The following is a 13,724-nucleotide window of genomic DNA, read 5'->3' as shown; positions in this document are numbered from 1 at the left end:
GTTGCTTTCTATTTGACGTCACATAGAAAACCTTTTTTCTTGAGCATTGTTATGCAAACCAATGGTAAGAAAACACTTTAATGTCCTGTGTGGATTCCATGGTACTTCCATTAAAGAAGTTTTCTTGATAAATCCTCAGCTTATTTTACAACAGGACATACATCTGGGTTTAGGAGCCCTGTTTCTTGTGTATATGTTACTAAATCTTTATTCACCAAAAGTAAAATGTCAAATTTCCTCTGTGTTTCTGTAGCACATATTTGCCAATGAAACGCGTCACTGACATCATGAAAATTTAATATAACTGACATTAGCAAAATCACTAATTAAGAAATAGGGCATAAATACTCCCCGAAACTTGACAGTCTGTTCTATGAAGAAAATTAATTCAGAAGTTTCCTATTTGCATAAACCTCCAGGTCTCATTTTCACAGCTGTTTGTTCTGTCAGCTAGATGGTTGCATTTCAAAATTATTTTAATATAATCGGTGGGAAGTATACCTTTCAACTAAAAATATCATGCTCTGAAAGAAAGATTGTTTGGGGAAAAATTAAAGTTCCTCAGTTCATCTTGATCTTTTTTCCCTTAAGATAAGTGTTTCTAATATAAGAACTTTAACCTTTACGTCGTAAATGATTAATACAGTTTCATTAATAAAACAAATTAAAATTCTGTGATTTTTAGATTCTCATGAAAATGAAAATGTTGTGTTCTTCCCATATGGAAAAATGTTGTGCGTGGAGCTTATTTTAGCCAAGGATAGAAGATACTGGAGATACCTATTTTTCATTAATCAACTGAGCATAATACGGGGTTTTAGACATGTACCCAGGCCTGTGTAAGACAAAGAAGGTAAACGTTTTAAATATTACAAAATTTCTAAAATTTAAATATTACATTGCTTGTCTCGGGACATCAGCAATTATTAGATCTTAAGACGTCTTGTAACTGCAATGTTCAAAATGACAGCAGGAATTTGAAGGCAGCAGATCCCAGCCTAGAGGTCCAGGGCCACCGCTCGCTCCCTGCAGGTCTAGGTTTATAGTGTAAGACCTCTGAGCACCAGCAGCGGCTACTGTATGTACAATAATCATCCACGGGGCTATTACTCACGTTGCTCTACATAATGGACAATTAGCTGCTTCGGGAGCTGTGAAGCACCATGTAAATGCTAGTCATGGTTCAGTGTCTCTCTTCATGTCATTTTAATCTTATCCTGAAAGAAATCGCAGGAGACTACACATCCGTGGTTTTTGCCTGCGTGGTCAGGGGCGGTGTTCTCTGTAAAAGTGAACCCAAGCATGGCTGTTGAAAAGAAAAGAGAGGTTTGGGTATACCTACAGACACTTCCAGGATGAGAGGAAGATACACTGACTCTTACAAATGAGTTTCTGCCATCTTTCCTTTTACTCCGGAAATTATATTTAAGTGTAGGCTCTACTTAAAGTAATTTGCTGCTGGAGTAGGCATAATGTTCCGATGCCTGCTTTGCTTCTAATTACATTCAAGCTCATTTTGACATTTAAGGCCAATTACTTCCGTCTTGATTCAGTAAGGCTTTTCCATGGTGGTCTGAAATTTGACCAATAAAGAGACTTCCCCCACCCTTTTTTATTCATTTAAATGGAATGCTTGGCAACAGCACATTTTAGGAATTACAGAAGTGAGATAAATAATATGGGTTCATTTTGGAAAAAAAAAAAGCAGAACTGCTTGGTCTTTTTTTGTCGATATAAAAGGCAGTCACAGAATTAATTAAAACCTCCAGTTTCAACCTTTATTTCTTTCTCAGGGATAAGGAATAAGGTGTGATCATTTTATAGGGAGATTAGTATTTTAAGCATTTCACTTCTACTAACGACAAAGGTAATTGGTTTCAACAGATCTCGAATTCCAGAAGAGTTCCTATAAAGACAGAGACCTATGTACCTCTAAAACCTTTACCATTTAAAAGTCACTGGTAACTAAACTTTCCAGAACAGGGCCCTGCAATAAAATCCAGTCAGTGTTTCAGTGTGTTTCCAGATCTCAGCGTATGCGGTAACTCCGAGCACAGACCCTTTTTTACTTAGCTGTCTATTATCAGTCCATTTGCAAACGCTGTGATTTTTACTGTTTATTCAGTAAGTACTTGGATGAATTAACAGCACCAAAAGGCAATTTATCAGCCTCTATTAGTAACAAAACATTTACTCTAGCCTTTTTCTATAATTTATAGGTAAAATATAGTCTGGGAAGATGGCCTGGAAAATACATTGTAAGAAAACAAAGTTTTCGAATTGATGGCCAGTACCAATTAATAGATCATAAAATAGAGACGCTTACAGCTATCAAGGATATGTAGGGAATCATTTAGTTCAAAGATAAAATAAAACCATGTCTCCAAAAACAGTCACACTTTCAAAATCATGTATCTGAAAGGAACTGTCTTCTTTAAAAATATAGTTTATCCAGTATAATTGTATATGACACTGTATATGACATAAAGAGTTTTAAGTCATAGAGACTGTATAGAGATTCTGAAATTTAAACAAGGGTTATTACAATTTTTAAATTTTTATTTTAAAATATTACTTCTATGGTGCTTTCATGTTTTTAAAGGCCTCACACATATGCTGTACATATGTGTGAGGCTTTAAAAACATGAAAGCACCATAGAAGTAATATTTTAATAATAACTTATTTTGATCCTCAAAACAGTCTTCAAAGTGACACTGTCACACATTTCAGGAAGCTGGTGTCTGGATGGCTCAGTGTTTCACCCAGTGCCACTAAGCAGGGCAGTGGTTTGATCCCAAACTCGAGCCCTATGACTGCAGAACTAAAAACTGGGTTCTTTGCCTCACTGCTCTGCCACTCACAGAAGGTCGAGGTCTTACGCTCCAGCACATTCAGCTTCTATTTTAAATGGCACTCTCAGCTCTCCCCTCTAGGAAGGCCATCTCTTGAGAGTGAGGGCAGAGATGGGGTGGATGAAGTCAGTCAGATGACAAGAAGTTTTGGAAAGCTTGTGGATGGTCATGGACTCAGCGAAAACAGGGAAGAGCCTTGCTCGACAGTGTTGAGGCCCCTTTGGAAGCCAGGGGGAAAGGAATCTGTTTTCCTAGCGGTAACCCTCTCCTCGGAGCAGCCCGATGAAGAGTCAGGCCCACTTACGAGTTGGCATTTTTCCTGGGAGTTGGCCAAAAAGACAGAGAGATGGAGATTGAGGAACTGAGAAAAGTGTCACTGAATTGATGGATGCTGGAATTCCATCTAAACCATTCAAGGAGAGATCTGGAGTAAAGAAACGGCTACTGCCAATGGCTTTGACATTACAGTGCTATGTTTTCACTCCAGATTTCAGATCCAGAGTTTCTGTTTACGGATAACTTAGTTTCACCACAGTAAGTGGTGCTCTTAGAGATTTTATTTACTGTAGTTTTAAAATACATTTAAAAATGTCATTTTTATTGGGATTTTCCCACCCCCCAATTCTCCCTAAGACCTTGATCTTGTCAGTCATGATTTTGCCAGCCAACATGTGGTAAGTCCAACATTTACTATTCATTGATGTCATTTTAAATACTACAAATGTGAGGGACACCTGGATGGCTCGGTCAGTTGGGTGTCCAACTCTTGGTTTTGGCTCAGGTTATGATATCACTGTTGTGGGATGAGCCCCACACCGGGTTCTGCGCTGAGCATAACGTCTGCTTCAGATTCGCTCTCCCTCTCTCCCTCTCTGCCCATCTCCCACTCTTGCTCTCTCTCTCTAAAATAAACAAGTAAATAAATCTTTAAAAAAAAATACTACAACTTTGAATAGTTGAGTAAGTTTTAAATAAAAGGAAATTTAAATAAAAAGAAATTACTATATGAAAATAGTAAAGGATCATGACATTAGTGGGTTTTTCAGAGGATACAACTCCTCAACATATTACTGCTTTTTGGGTGGAGAAAAAGAAATAAGGACAATGAGTAGGTGACTAATTAAGGCAATTAAAACTACAGGAGATGTCACTTTTGTACTCAGTGAATATCATCAAGTCAAATCTTCTATTTTAGGGTTGACTGGTAGTAAGACACAGCAGGGACACTCCCCATAAAAAGGTCGAGCCACTATGTAAGTTGTCAAATGGATTTCATTTGGAAAGCAAATCTATTGGAGAGAAAGAGTTCTTGAAACCAGCTAAAGATAGATAAAATAGATGTAAACTACATTGTACCATGAAAGCTGTATTTTGGCCTGCATGGTATGCTTCACCATGTTTTAAAATATTTACTGTGTACACTTTTCAAAATAAAATAGGTATCTGTTTTTACATATATCTTAACACAAAAGGTAAAAGGCATATTAAGTACAAAGGAATTTTTACGTCCACACAAAACCTGTACTAGAATGTTCATAGAGCATTATCCATGATAGCCAAAAAGTGGAAACCAATCAAATATCCATCAACTGATGAACTGATGAAATGTGGTCTACCTTATAATGCAATAACAATTGACAATAAATTGCTGATACACACTACAACATGGATGAACCCTGACCACAGATTGTATGATTCCATTCATAGGAGATGTGTAGAATAGGCCAATCCATAGAGACGGAAAGGATATTGGCTACTGAAGGCTGCAGGAGGGAGGAATGGGGAGGGAAGGCCAATGGGTACATAGTTTTTGAGGGGAAGCAGAGATAATGTTCTTAAGTTAATTAGTGACAATGTTGTACAACTCTACAAATAAACTAAAAGCACTTAATTATAAACTTTATTTTTTAAAGATTTATTTATTTTTAGGAGGAGGGGGAGCAGGAGGTGGAGAGAGAGGATCTCCAATAGGCTCCCCACTGACTGAGGAGCCCAACACGGGGCTCGATCTCAGGACCCTAAGATCATGACCTGAGCTGAAATCAAGAGTCAGACGCTTACCTGACTAAGCTATCCATGTGTCCCAACACTTAATTGTAGACTTTAAATGATGTATCTGATGGTATATAGCTCAGTAAATATATATCTCAGTAAAAATATATCTCAGTAAAACTGTTATTTTAAAAACTTCAAAGGAGAGTATTTACCCTGCTTCCTAGCTCCTCAGGCCTCCCCATTCCAGACCCCCAAGCACTAAGTTTATTTTATAGGATTGCAGTTATCTTAAGGTACACAAAAACATATCAGATTTACATATTACAGATGGGACCATACTATATATTGTGTTCACTTTATGTTGACCAAAACCTGAGGTATTTACCTATCCAATTTTTTTTAAGATTTTATTTATTTATTTTTATTTTTTTTAATTTCTTTTCAGTGTTCCAGAATTCATTGTTTATGCACCACACCCAGTGCTCCATGCAATACGTGCTCATCCAACATTTTAAGAATATTTTTTTAACCTAAATTAATATCCACACATACTCAAAGCCCAAAACATGCATTGGGACATCAAGTTATCAAAGGGCATCCATGTTATCTTTTTAAAGGGTTATAAACTGCTTTGTAAGGCCTGAACAGAGACTTATAACCTGTTTACTTCGGTATAGGGTAATACTGTTTTTTTTCTTTCATCTAACTAGAAGAAGGTCCATCAGAAAGAGATTCAGGGTCAGAATGGATCCTTGGGGCCTTTAGAGAGAAAAGGATGTACTGTCATGGATGAACCCATCTCTTCCATCAGTACTTCGGTGTGGGCCCTCGGCCCTGGTGGAAGCCTGGTCTAGGGGATATTGTTCATCCCATCTGTGATCGACAGGCAAGGCTATTAGTTGGAATAAAAGAGAAGCTATGAAAATACTTTCTTATTTCTCCCTCTTTGGTGGTCTTATTTTTACTCAAGTCCCCCAGTCTCATTTTATGACCAGAAAGGATAGTAACAAAATGTAGGGCTACTTGGGGGGGAAATTGCTGGCTGTTTCAGTGGTGATATCAGGGAACGTTGAGAATAAATGTAGAACTGAGACCACAAACCAAGGTTGGATTTAGCAGGATTTCCTCACAGGCTGCCTGCAGGATGTAAGAAAAGGAGAAGAACCAAAAATGTCTGTGAGATTATTGGCCTGAGTAATTTGGAGAATGGAGCTGTCATTCTTCTGAGATGGGAAGGAGACAGAAGGAACAGGTTTGAAGAATAGGGCATAAAGAGTTTGATGTGGAACATCTAATTCCCGTTCAATACACATCCAAATGGAAACAAGGAGTTGATTCCAGGTGTGGGACTAGAGAGGGTATGGAACGGCATTGGAATGAGTGAGACCAACTAGTTGGTGAGTATTGAGAGGCACAAAAGAGATTGGAGGACCAAGCCCTGAGACTCTGCAGCTTGGAGAGATTAATCTGGGCAATACCAGCAAAGGAGCCTGAGAAGGGCTGACAGTGAATTTTGTGGCTCTCCACTGCAGTGCTCGGGCCCTTCAGTGACACCAGGACCCTTTTCTCTGCTCTTGGATGTGTTTTCTCTTGCATCAGCCCTGGAAGAGTTTGTCTTGTCACCCTTCTGCCTTGGGACATTCACCCTCTACTCTGGCCTTGCCATTTGTTTTGTTGCCTTTACCTGAGGGATATGATGCTCTCCAATTAGAAAAGGTGCTCCCTGTGCCAGGGATTTTCACAACCTTTCTTCTCCACTCGATGAACATCACTTCCATTTCTGCTCTGTGTTTTCTCTCCTACTTAACTTCTGTTCATTCAGAGATTTTTGCCTCCTTGGATTTTCAACATGCTCATAACTCAGCCTTCCTTAATGATCCCTCTTGCTCCTACTGACCTGCATAGCTAGTCCTCCGTTGTTCACCTCCAGGTGCTACTGCTAACACAGTGATTTTTCTCTATAGCTTCCACTGGAGGTCGTCCATTGGCAGTGTTTTTGATTGGGTTAGCTCTTTTCTGATGGGGCAGAATTGTTTACTGCTGATCACCTTAAGGGCAACTGACCATTTTCTGCTTAACAACTCATCCCTGATTCAATTAGTGCAGCCAAGCACCTCCAGTATGAAAGAGACTGACCTGTATAGTGGTGTTTAATATGGGAAGAATCAAAAAGTAAAAGCACTTGTAAGGGCTCCTGGGTGACTCAGTCCCACCCAGGAGTTAAGTGACCAACTCTTGATTTCGGCTCAGGCCATCATATCAGGGCGGTGAGATCCCCTCCCTCGTCAGAGCTCGGGAGCTAGGCTTCAGGCCCACTCCTTAACATTCTCTCTCTCTCCTTCTCTCTCTGCCCCTCCCACACCCCACTTGCATGAACACACATACATGCACTTTCTCTCTCTCTCTCCCTAAAAAATAAAATATAATAATTTTTTTAAAAAGTCAAAGCATTTGTAAACAAAGTTATTTACTCCTATTTATATCAGTTGGTTTGGACTTGAGGGGTGAAAGAGCAAAATCATAGACCCTCTGTCCCTAAAACCAAAGGAAACAAAAAGAACAGTTAATTATCAGTCAGAAAAAATTACACCAGCAAAAACCACACAAAGTCAAGGCCACAATTTTGTGCCATTATCTTTGAATAGCAGCTACTAGGAAGGAGGGAGGAAGGGAGGGGGCAAACAGAGAGAAAATCATAGAGGATGAACTCTCTATGCTCATGCCTTAAGCCTGTTTTTCAGATGCTGAGAAGAAAATAAATTGGAAAAGCAAATCCTAAAACATGTACTCATCTCCCTCAATTTGAGGAGACCAGGCCATGGGAACATGCATAGGCCTGGAAAAGACAACGAGGAACCCCCAAGTATAGAGATGACTTGTTCCAGCTCTTGTGCCAGAGAAAATAAAATGCTAGGTCTACTGTTTTATTTTTCCCATTTAGGAAGAAAGCTTGAAAGTGAAAGCAAAATAATCATAATTTCCAAAAACAAATTATCTTCCATAATAAAAGTTTAGCACAATGAGACTATGAAGAGGAAAGAAGGAAACAGAAGCCACAAGGGGACAGGTGGCCCTAGGGGCAGGGTTGTAAGGAGAGTCCCTCTTGCCCTCTCCCTCCGCACAGAGAACCCAAACAGGCAGAATCAGGCTGTTTGCCCCACCCCGGGGACAGTGGGGAGAGCCGGTGAATGGGAAGGTGCTAACACCTGGGACTGATTGGCTTTGGCAGCAGGAAAGATTTCTGGGCCCTATCTGAATTGAAGAAATATCTGAAGCTTGATATTCCAAGCATAACCTCCCATAGCCCTAGCAAATATTTCTGTCCCTGCAGACCCCTCTCCTCAAACCAAGACGCCAAAACAGAGAGAAGAAAACCTAGCTGACATTGAAACAGGACTCTCATGAGTGGGGATGAGATTCTGGGATGACTTTCTGATGCCATAATGGAGAGAACAAAAGATCTAGATAAGGAAGTTAAAAACGAGGTTTCTGACAACTGTGGAGCAGATTTAGTCTAAATTAAAGCAAATGGTAAGAAGACCCCCAAGAAGAATATCTGAGAGTAAGAGTCAAATGGTTTGGGGGTAATTGAAGGCTTCAGGAAGAACATCTATAGGACATAACAGTGGAATTTATTCTAAACAATAGATAAAATCCATGGGAATCTGGAAGCTATAGGAAGTTGAAGGGGAAAAAAGTATCTATTTCTTTTTCCCAATGAAATGTGTGAAAAATGGGGTGCCTGGGTGGCTCTGTCGTTAAGTCTCTGCCTTCTGCTCAGGTCATGATCCCAGGGTCCTGGGACCAACCCCCGAATTGGGCTCCCTGCTCGGCAAGAAACCTCCTTCTCCCTGTCCCACACCCCCTGCTTGTGTTCCCTCTCTCACTGTGTCTCTCTCTATCAAATAAATAAATAACATCTTTAAAAAAATGTGCGAAAAACAATCAGAAAATCTCAACCAAAATTAAACTAAACTAAACTAAACATTGTGTAAGTAAGCAAAGATTCAGATAAAGTGCATGAAACTGGGCCAGATTCTGAGCAATTAGTAAACAGTGAGAAATGGAACCACTCAACCTGGACCATTTTCCCTCTGGCATCAAACATGTCACACATTGGAGCCCTGGAGGGGGAAGAACAGTCTGAGAACATTACTGGGCTCACAGTGAACAGTATTTTCATGGTCAACGTATTGACTATCAATCTGTTGATTATCAATGTACTGACAAGCGTGAAAGACCAGTTAGGACTGAAAAACAGACTTAAGCATGTAGCTTATGCTTATCATTCATTAAGAAACCATCCTCAAGTTCCTTTACTGTGCAATATTTCAATGATATGGCATCGCCTTGATTAAATTTTTGAAAAGTAATAATCAGCTTAACAAGAAATGTGTGGCAATCATATAAGAAGAAATACTTGTTCAGAATTATGAATAAAAACTTAATAAATGGAAAGACAAACATTTCTATGAGATTGGTGAATAAGAATACCAATTTTTCTTGGACTAATGTGATCTCAACAAATAAAACAAGATATTTTGAGGAATTAATATATACAAATAATTAAAAGAATTCTGAAAACAAAAGTTTATGAGGAGCAGCTAGGAATTCTAGCAGTTTTTAAAATAAATGTACAATTTGCTAGATAATTTGGAGGTGAGATTGATGGAAAGCAATAGAAATTTAGAAATAGAGCTGAAATTATATGACTATTCGCCATATAATAAAGGGGGTATTTTAAATTAGGGAAAAGATTTTTTTTTCCCACTTATATTGTGCTGAGTCAGCTGATCACCTATTTGAAAGAAAATAAGATTAATTCCTGTCTCACTTCTTATACCAAAATAAATTCCAGATTTAGACTGATTTAAATAGTGACTTCTGGTTCAGCATGTTAGACATAATAAAATAAGGAAACTAAAACTACTTCATGAAAGTATGGGTACATATTAGTCTAATATTCCATGAAAGAAGTTTTTTTTTTTTTAACTTAGATAAAAGAATAGCAAATTAAACCACACAGAAATTTAAAATTGATGTTTGCAAAAATATCACAAACAGATAGAGGAAGATACATTAAACATATATAACGGATAATAGGTGAGTCTTCTTAATTTTTAAAGAGCTGGTGGAGGACTGGGTGGCTCAGTGGGTTAAAGCCTCTGCCTTCGGCTCAGGTCATGATCTCAGGGTCCTGGGATCGAGCCCCGCATTGGGCTGTTTGCTCAACAGGGAGCCTGCTTCCCTCTCTCTCTCTCTTTCTCTCTGCCTGCCTCTCTGCCTATTTGTGATCTCTGTCTGTCAAGTAAATAAATCTTCAGAAAAAAAAAAGAGCTGGCGGAAACCCATAAGGAGGAACAAAAGGTCCACAGGCTAGGAAATTGGCATTACAGAACAACAGATGGCTGGAGAAAAGAGAGGACTTCCTCCAGGCCTTTGTTCCTTGCCCCCTTCTCCACCATTTACCTCATACTCGTTTCCATCATGACAATCACTTGCCATCATTTTCCCCAAACAGTTCTTGCCTCACCCAAAAAGGGATACATTGGTTCTTCTAACTTGCACCTTGAAAGCTTTACCATAGATCTCTATACACCATATTTCCCATTTTGCTTTTTCTTAGAGTTGGTCATTTTCATTGTTCTATCACTTTTGATTATAAATTTCTTGGTAGAGAAACTGTCTTCCTCATCTCAATCCCTAACACCTCAAGCCCCAAGAAACTACTAACAATCGATGTTTAAATAAGTAAGCTAAGAAGACCATCAAGGGACACACATTCTGTGTGTCACACTGTGTGACACAATGTAAGTGTCCTTGAGTTACATCTCCATCATCGGAATCTAAATCTCTGGATAAAATCTCAACAGAACTGACATAGCAGCCTTCATGCAAGGCACCAATTAGTCTTCAGCCTGTGATAGATGTATTTCGTGGCCCTCCTTTTCATTGTTTATCCATGTAAGCAGCTAGAAACACATGCATTGTAACAAAGCATTGCTCTCAAATACAATTCACAGCATCTTACAGGTGGCTAAACTGTGCAGAAATGAGATTATTTTTTCTTCTGAGATGCTGAAAAGAGTAGAAGAGAACCCCAGTGTTCTTGCCCACATTGCTTATCTGCCAGCAACAGATTACAATCCCATAACTCCGTGTTCCCAAGCATTTACTGAATGCCTAATAGCTGAGTATTCATGAAAGCTAATGCAGTGGATGAAAACAAATTAATTTGGTTGGTGCCCAAGGCAGTTGAAGGGTACACCTGCATTTTTTGGTTTCTCAGTACTGAGAATAGATGTTGGATTCGATCACGAGCTTGCCTGTCATTTTGGGGGAAAGAAATCCTTGTTCGGTAAATTTCCCTTTATACCGGTGGGTGTTTTGATCTTCCCCTATTGCTGTTGAGTCTTTAGGATGTGCACACACTTTCACACTGGTGACATCTTCAGTGAAGGCATTATAGAAGTCTGATATTTTTATGTGAATCATCTTTGGAACTTGTGTTCCTTGTCTTTGGATGTAATAAATACTCAATAGGAAAAAAAAACACAGAAAAAAAAATAATTGCCCTCAATGATAAGTGTTGTCATACTTATGAAGTTAAATGACGTGTTGCAAAGTCTTCTGAAGCATTTTTAGGATGAGTTAGAGCTAATAGTCTCTTGGGCACCCTGGCAGGGAAGGTTTTATATTGTCCTTGACAATGCTGAGTTCAAGCATCAGTAACAGCATACTTCAGACTTTCGTGAACAAGATATACTGTAGGGTAATGAGATTATAGAAAAACTCAAGGAGATGTTAAGTGTTTCACACATAGACAAAGGATAAGCAGAAAATCATATCTCCTGGTACAAGAATCATTTAACAATTAATCAGTCCTTTGCTCAAGCAGGTCCACTATGTGTCAGGCATTTAATGTCCTCTTCTACAACAGTTGGTTTGAGTGTTCCTAGCAAAACAAACTGCTAAGAGAGCTTACTGTGTAGGATTCAGCCTGGAAAGTAGCAGATTCAAGACCTCACTGAACACACAATGCGGTGCTTGGAAAAGGATTTACTTTGGAGTCATAGTGACTCGGTGTGAATTGTTAGTGTCACACATTAGTAGAGTGACCTTGGCTAATCACCTCTCATCTTTAAGTCTCATTTTCCTTATTTTCAAAAACAAAGAATCAGAGTAGTTAATCTGCAGTGTCCATTTTGTCTCTAAGATCCTTTCAGGGTTACAGGGTCCTGTTGGTCTTTGTATTACCCTGGACATTATTTCCTGGGATCTGAGAGCCCAGTTTACATCTTCATTTTACTAAAGCCTATAAAAACATTTTTAATGAGTCACTAGATTCCAATTATCACTTTTCCCAGACATCATCATCATCATAAATCCTCATTAAGAAACATTTATTGACCACTAATGTATACAAGATCCTCGAATCAGAGCTGTACATATAACCCTATATTTAATAAGGAAAAACTTGTAAGAATGGAACTAACCAAAGATCTTGGCAGAGAAAGTATGGGTCTTTTAGCTTGGCTGGATTCTGTTGGAATGCTCTATTATCTATGTACATATGTATTTATTTATTTATTTATCACTTTATTTATTTATTTAGGTCTTGGCCCCTTTCATGGTCTTGACTCTGTACCTTGAAAATAAAAGACAAAAATCATGAAAAGTGTGTTTGTCTTCATTAAGTTGCTCAGTATGGCAGTATCATTTAGAAATATTTCTTTCTTGGACATCTGAGTGGCTCTGTTGGTTAAGTCTCTGACTCTTGATTTCAGCTCAGGTCATGACTTCAGGGCCATGAGATCAAGCTCTGTTGGGCTCCACACTGAGTGTGGAGCTTGCTTGAGATTCTCTCTCTCCCTCTCCCACTTCACCCCCTCCCCCATTAAGAAAGAAAGAAGGGAGGGAGGAAAGAAAGAGAGAGAGAGGAAGGAAGGAAGGAAGGAAGGAAGGAAGGAAGGAAGGAAGGAAGATAGATTTCTTTCTTAAGGAGTCTCAGATTTTTAATATAACTGAAATAATTTGATAGATGGGTACTATAAAAGTAAAATTAAGGCTATTATTCTCATATGCCTTTAGATAATCAAATGCAATTCTCTATAAAAATAAGTTGCACTTAGCAAAATAAAAATACAGTTATCTGTTGGAAATGTTCAATCTTAGCTTGCTTATAGAGGAAAAAAAAGGAAAGTCAAATAAAAAGAGGTCCTGTTTTTTTTTTTTTTAAATTTACTCAATAGTGTTTTCCCACCCACAAGGCTAATTTTAATACAGGGTGATTATTTTAGTTTTCCACACTGAAAAGTTAGATATCGGGCTTTTCGGATCTTTAGTTCTCAGCTGTTTCCCATCTATTGCATTAAGGCTGTTCTTCCCCTGATCCGATCAGGTAAAAATGAATAATGTTGACACCAGAGTCCTCTCCCACCGAACACCAGCTTTAAACTGCGTGCCCACCCGAGCAGGTGTCTCACACCTCCGTTTTCTTCCTCTGCAGGCATTTATGTCCATGTTCCAGATCCTCACCCAGGAAGGATGGGTAGACGTGATGGACCAAACTCTGAATGCTGTGGGCCACATGTGGGCTCCTGTGGTGGCCATCTATTTCATTCTGTACCATCTGTTTGCCACTCTGGTGAGTTTAACATTTCATTTCACTTCTGTCTTAGAACCGTAGTGGGATGACCATCAACGGGAGTCAGTGGCCTAGTTTCCATTTCAGAACAAGAGCCAGAGAACCCAGGTACGTAGTCGGACCAGATGAGGTCCCTTCCAGTCTCAATTCCTATGAATTGATCTCCTGGAAGAACACTAGATTTCGGGTCTGAGAAAGGGGTCTCCATCAGATACAAGTGTCCGCATGA

At 39.0% G+C, this 13,724-nt stretch overlaps 1 protein-coding gene across 1 annotated transcript in view; it reads left to right on the top strand.

Moving 5' to 3' along the window:
• The window catches only part of NALCN (sodium leak channel, non-selective), a 310,211-nt gene that overhangs the window by 170,492 nt on the left and 125,995 nt on the right, over nt 1-13,724 (top strand). The window contains exon 14 of the mRNA XM_047720335.1: nt 13,358-13,495. Coding sequence (XP_047576291.1) covers nt 13,358-13,495 — 138 coding nt within the window. The remainder of the gene's footprint in view (nt 1-13,357; nt 13,496-13,724) is intronic.

The sequence above is a fragment of the Lutra lutra genome, chromosome 3 (assembly GCF_902655055.1).
Source record: "Lutra lutra chromosome 3, mLutLut1.2, whole genome shotgun sequence".
In the NCBI taxonomy this organism is placed as follows: Eukaryota; Metazoa; Chordata; class Mammalia; order Carnivora; family Mustelidae; genus Lutra; species Lutra lutra.
The sequence above is the reverse complement of the archived record's forward strand: the minus strand, read 5'-3'. Positions and strand labels throughout refer to the sequence as shown.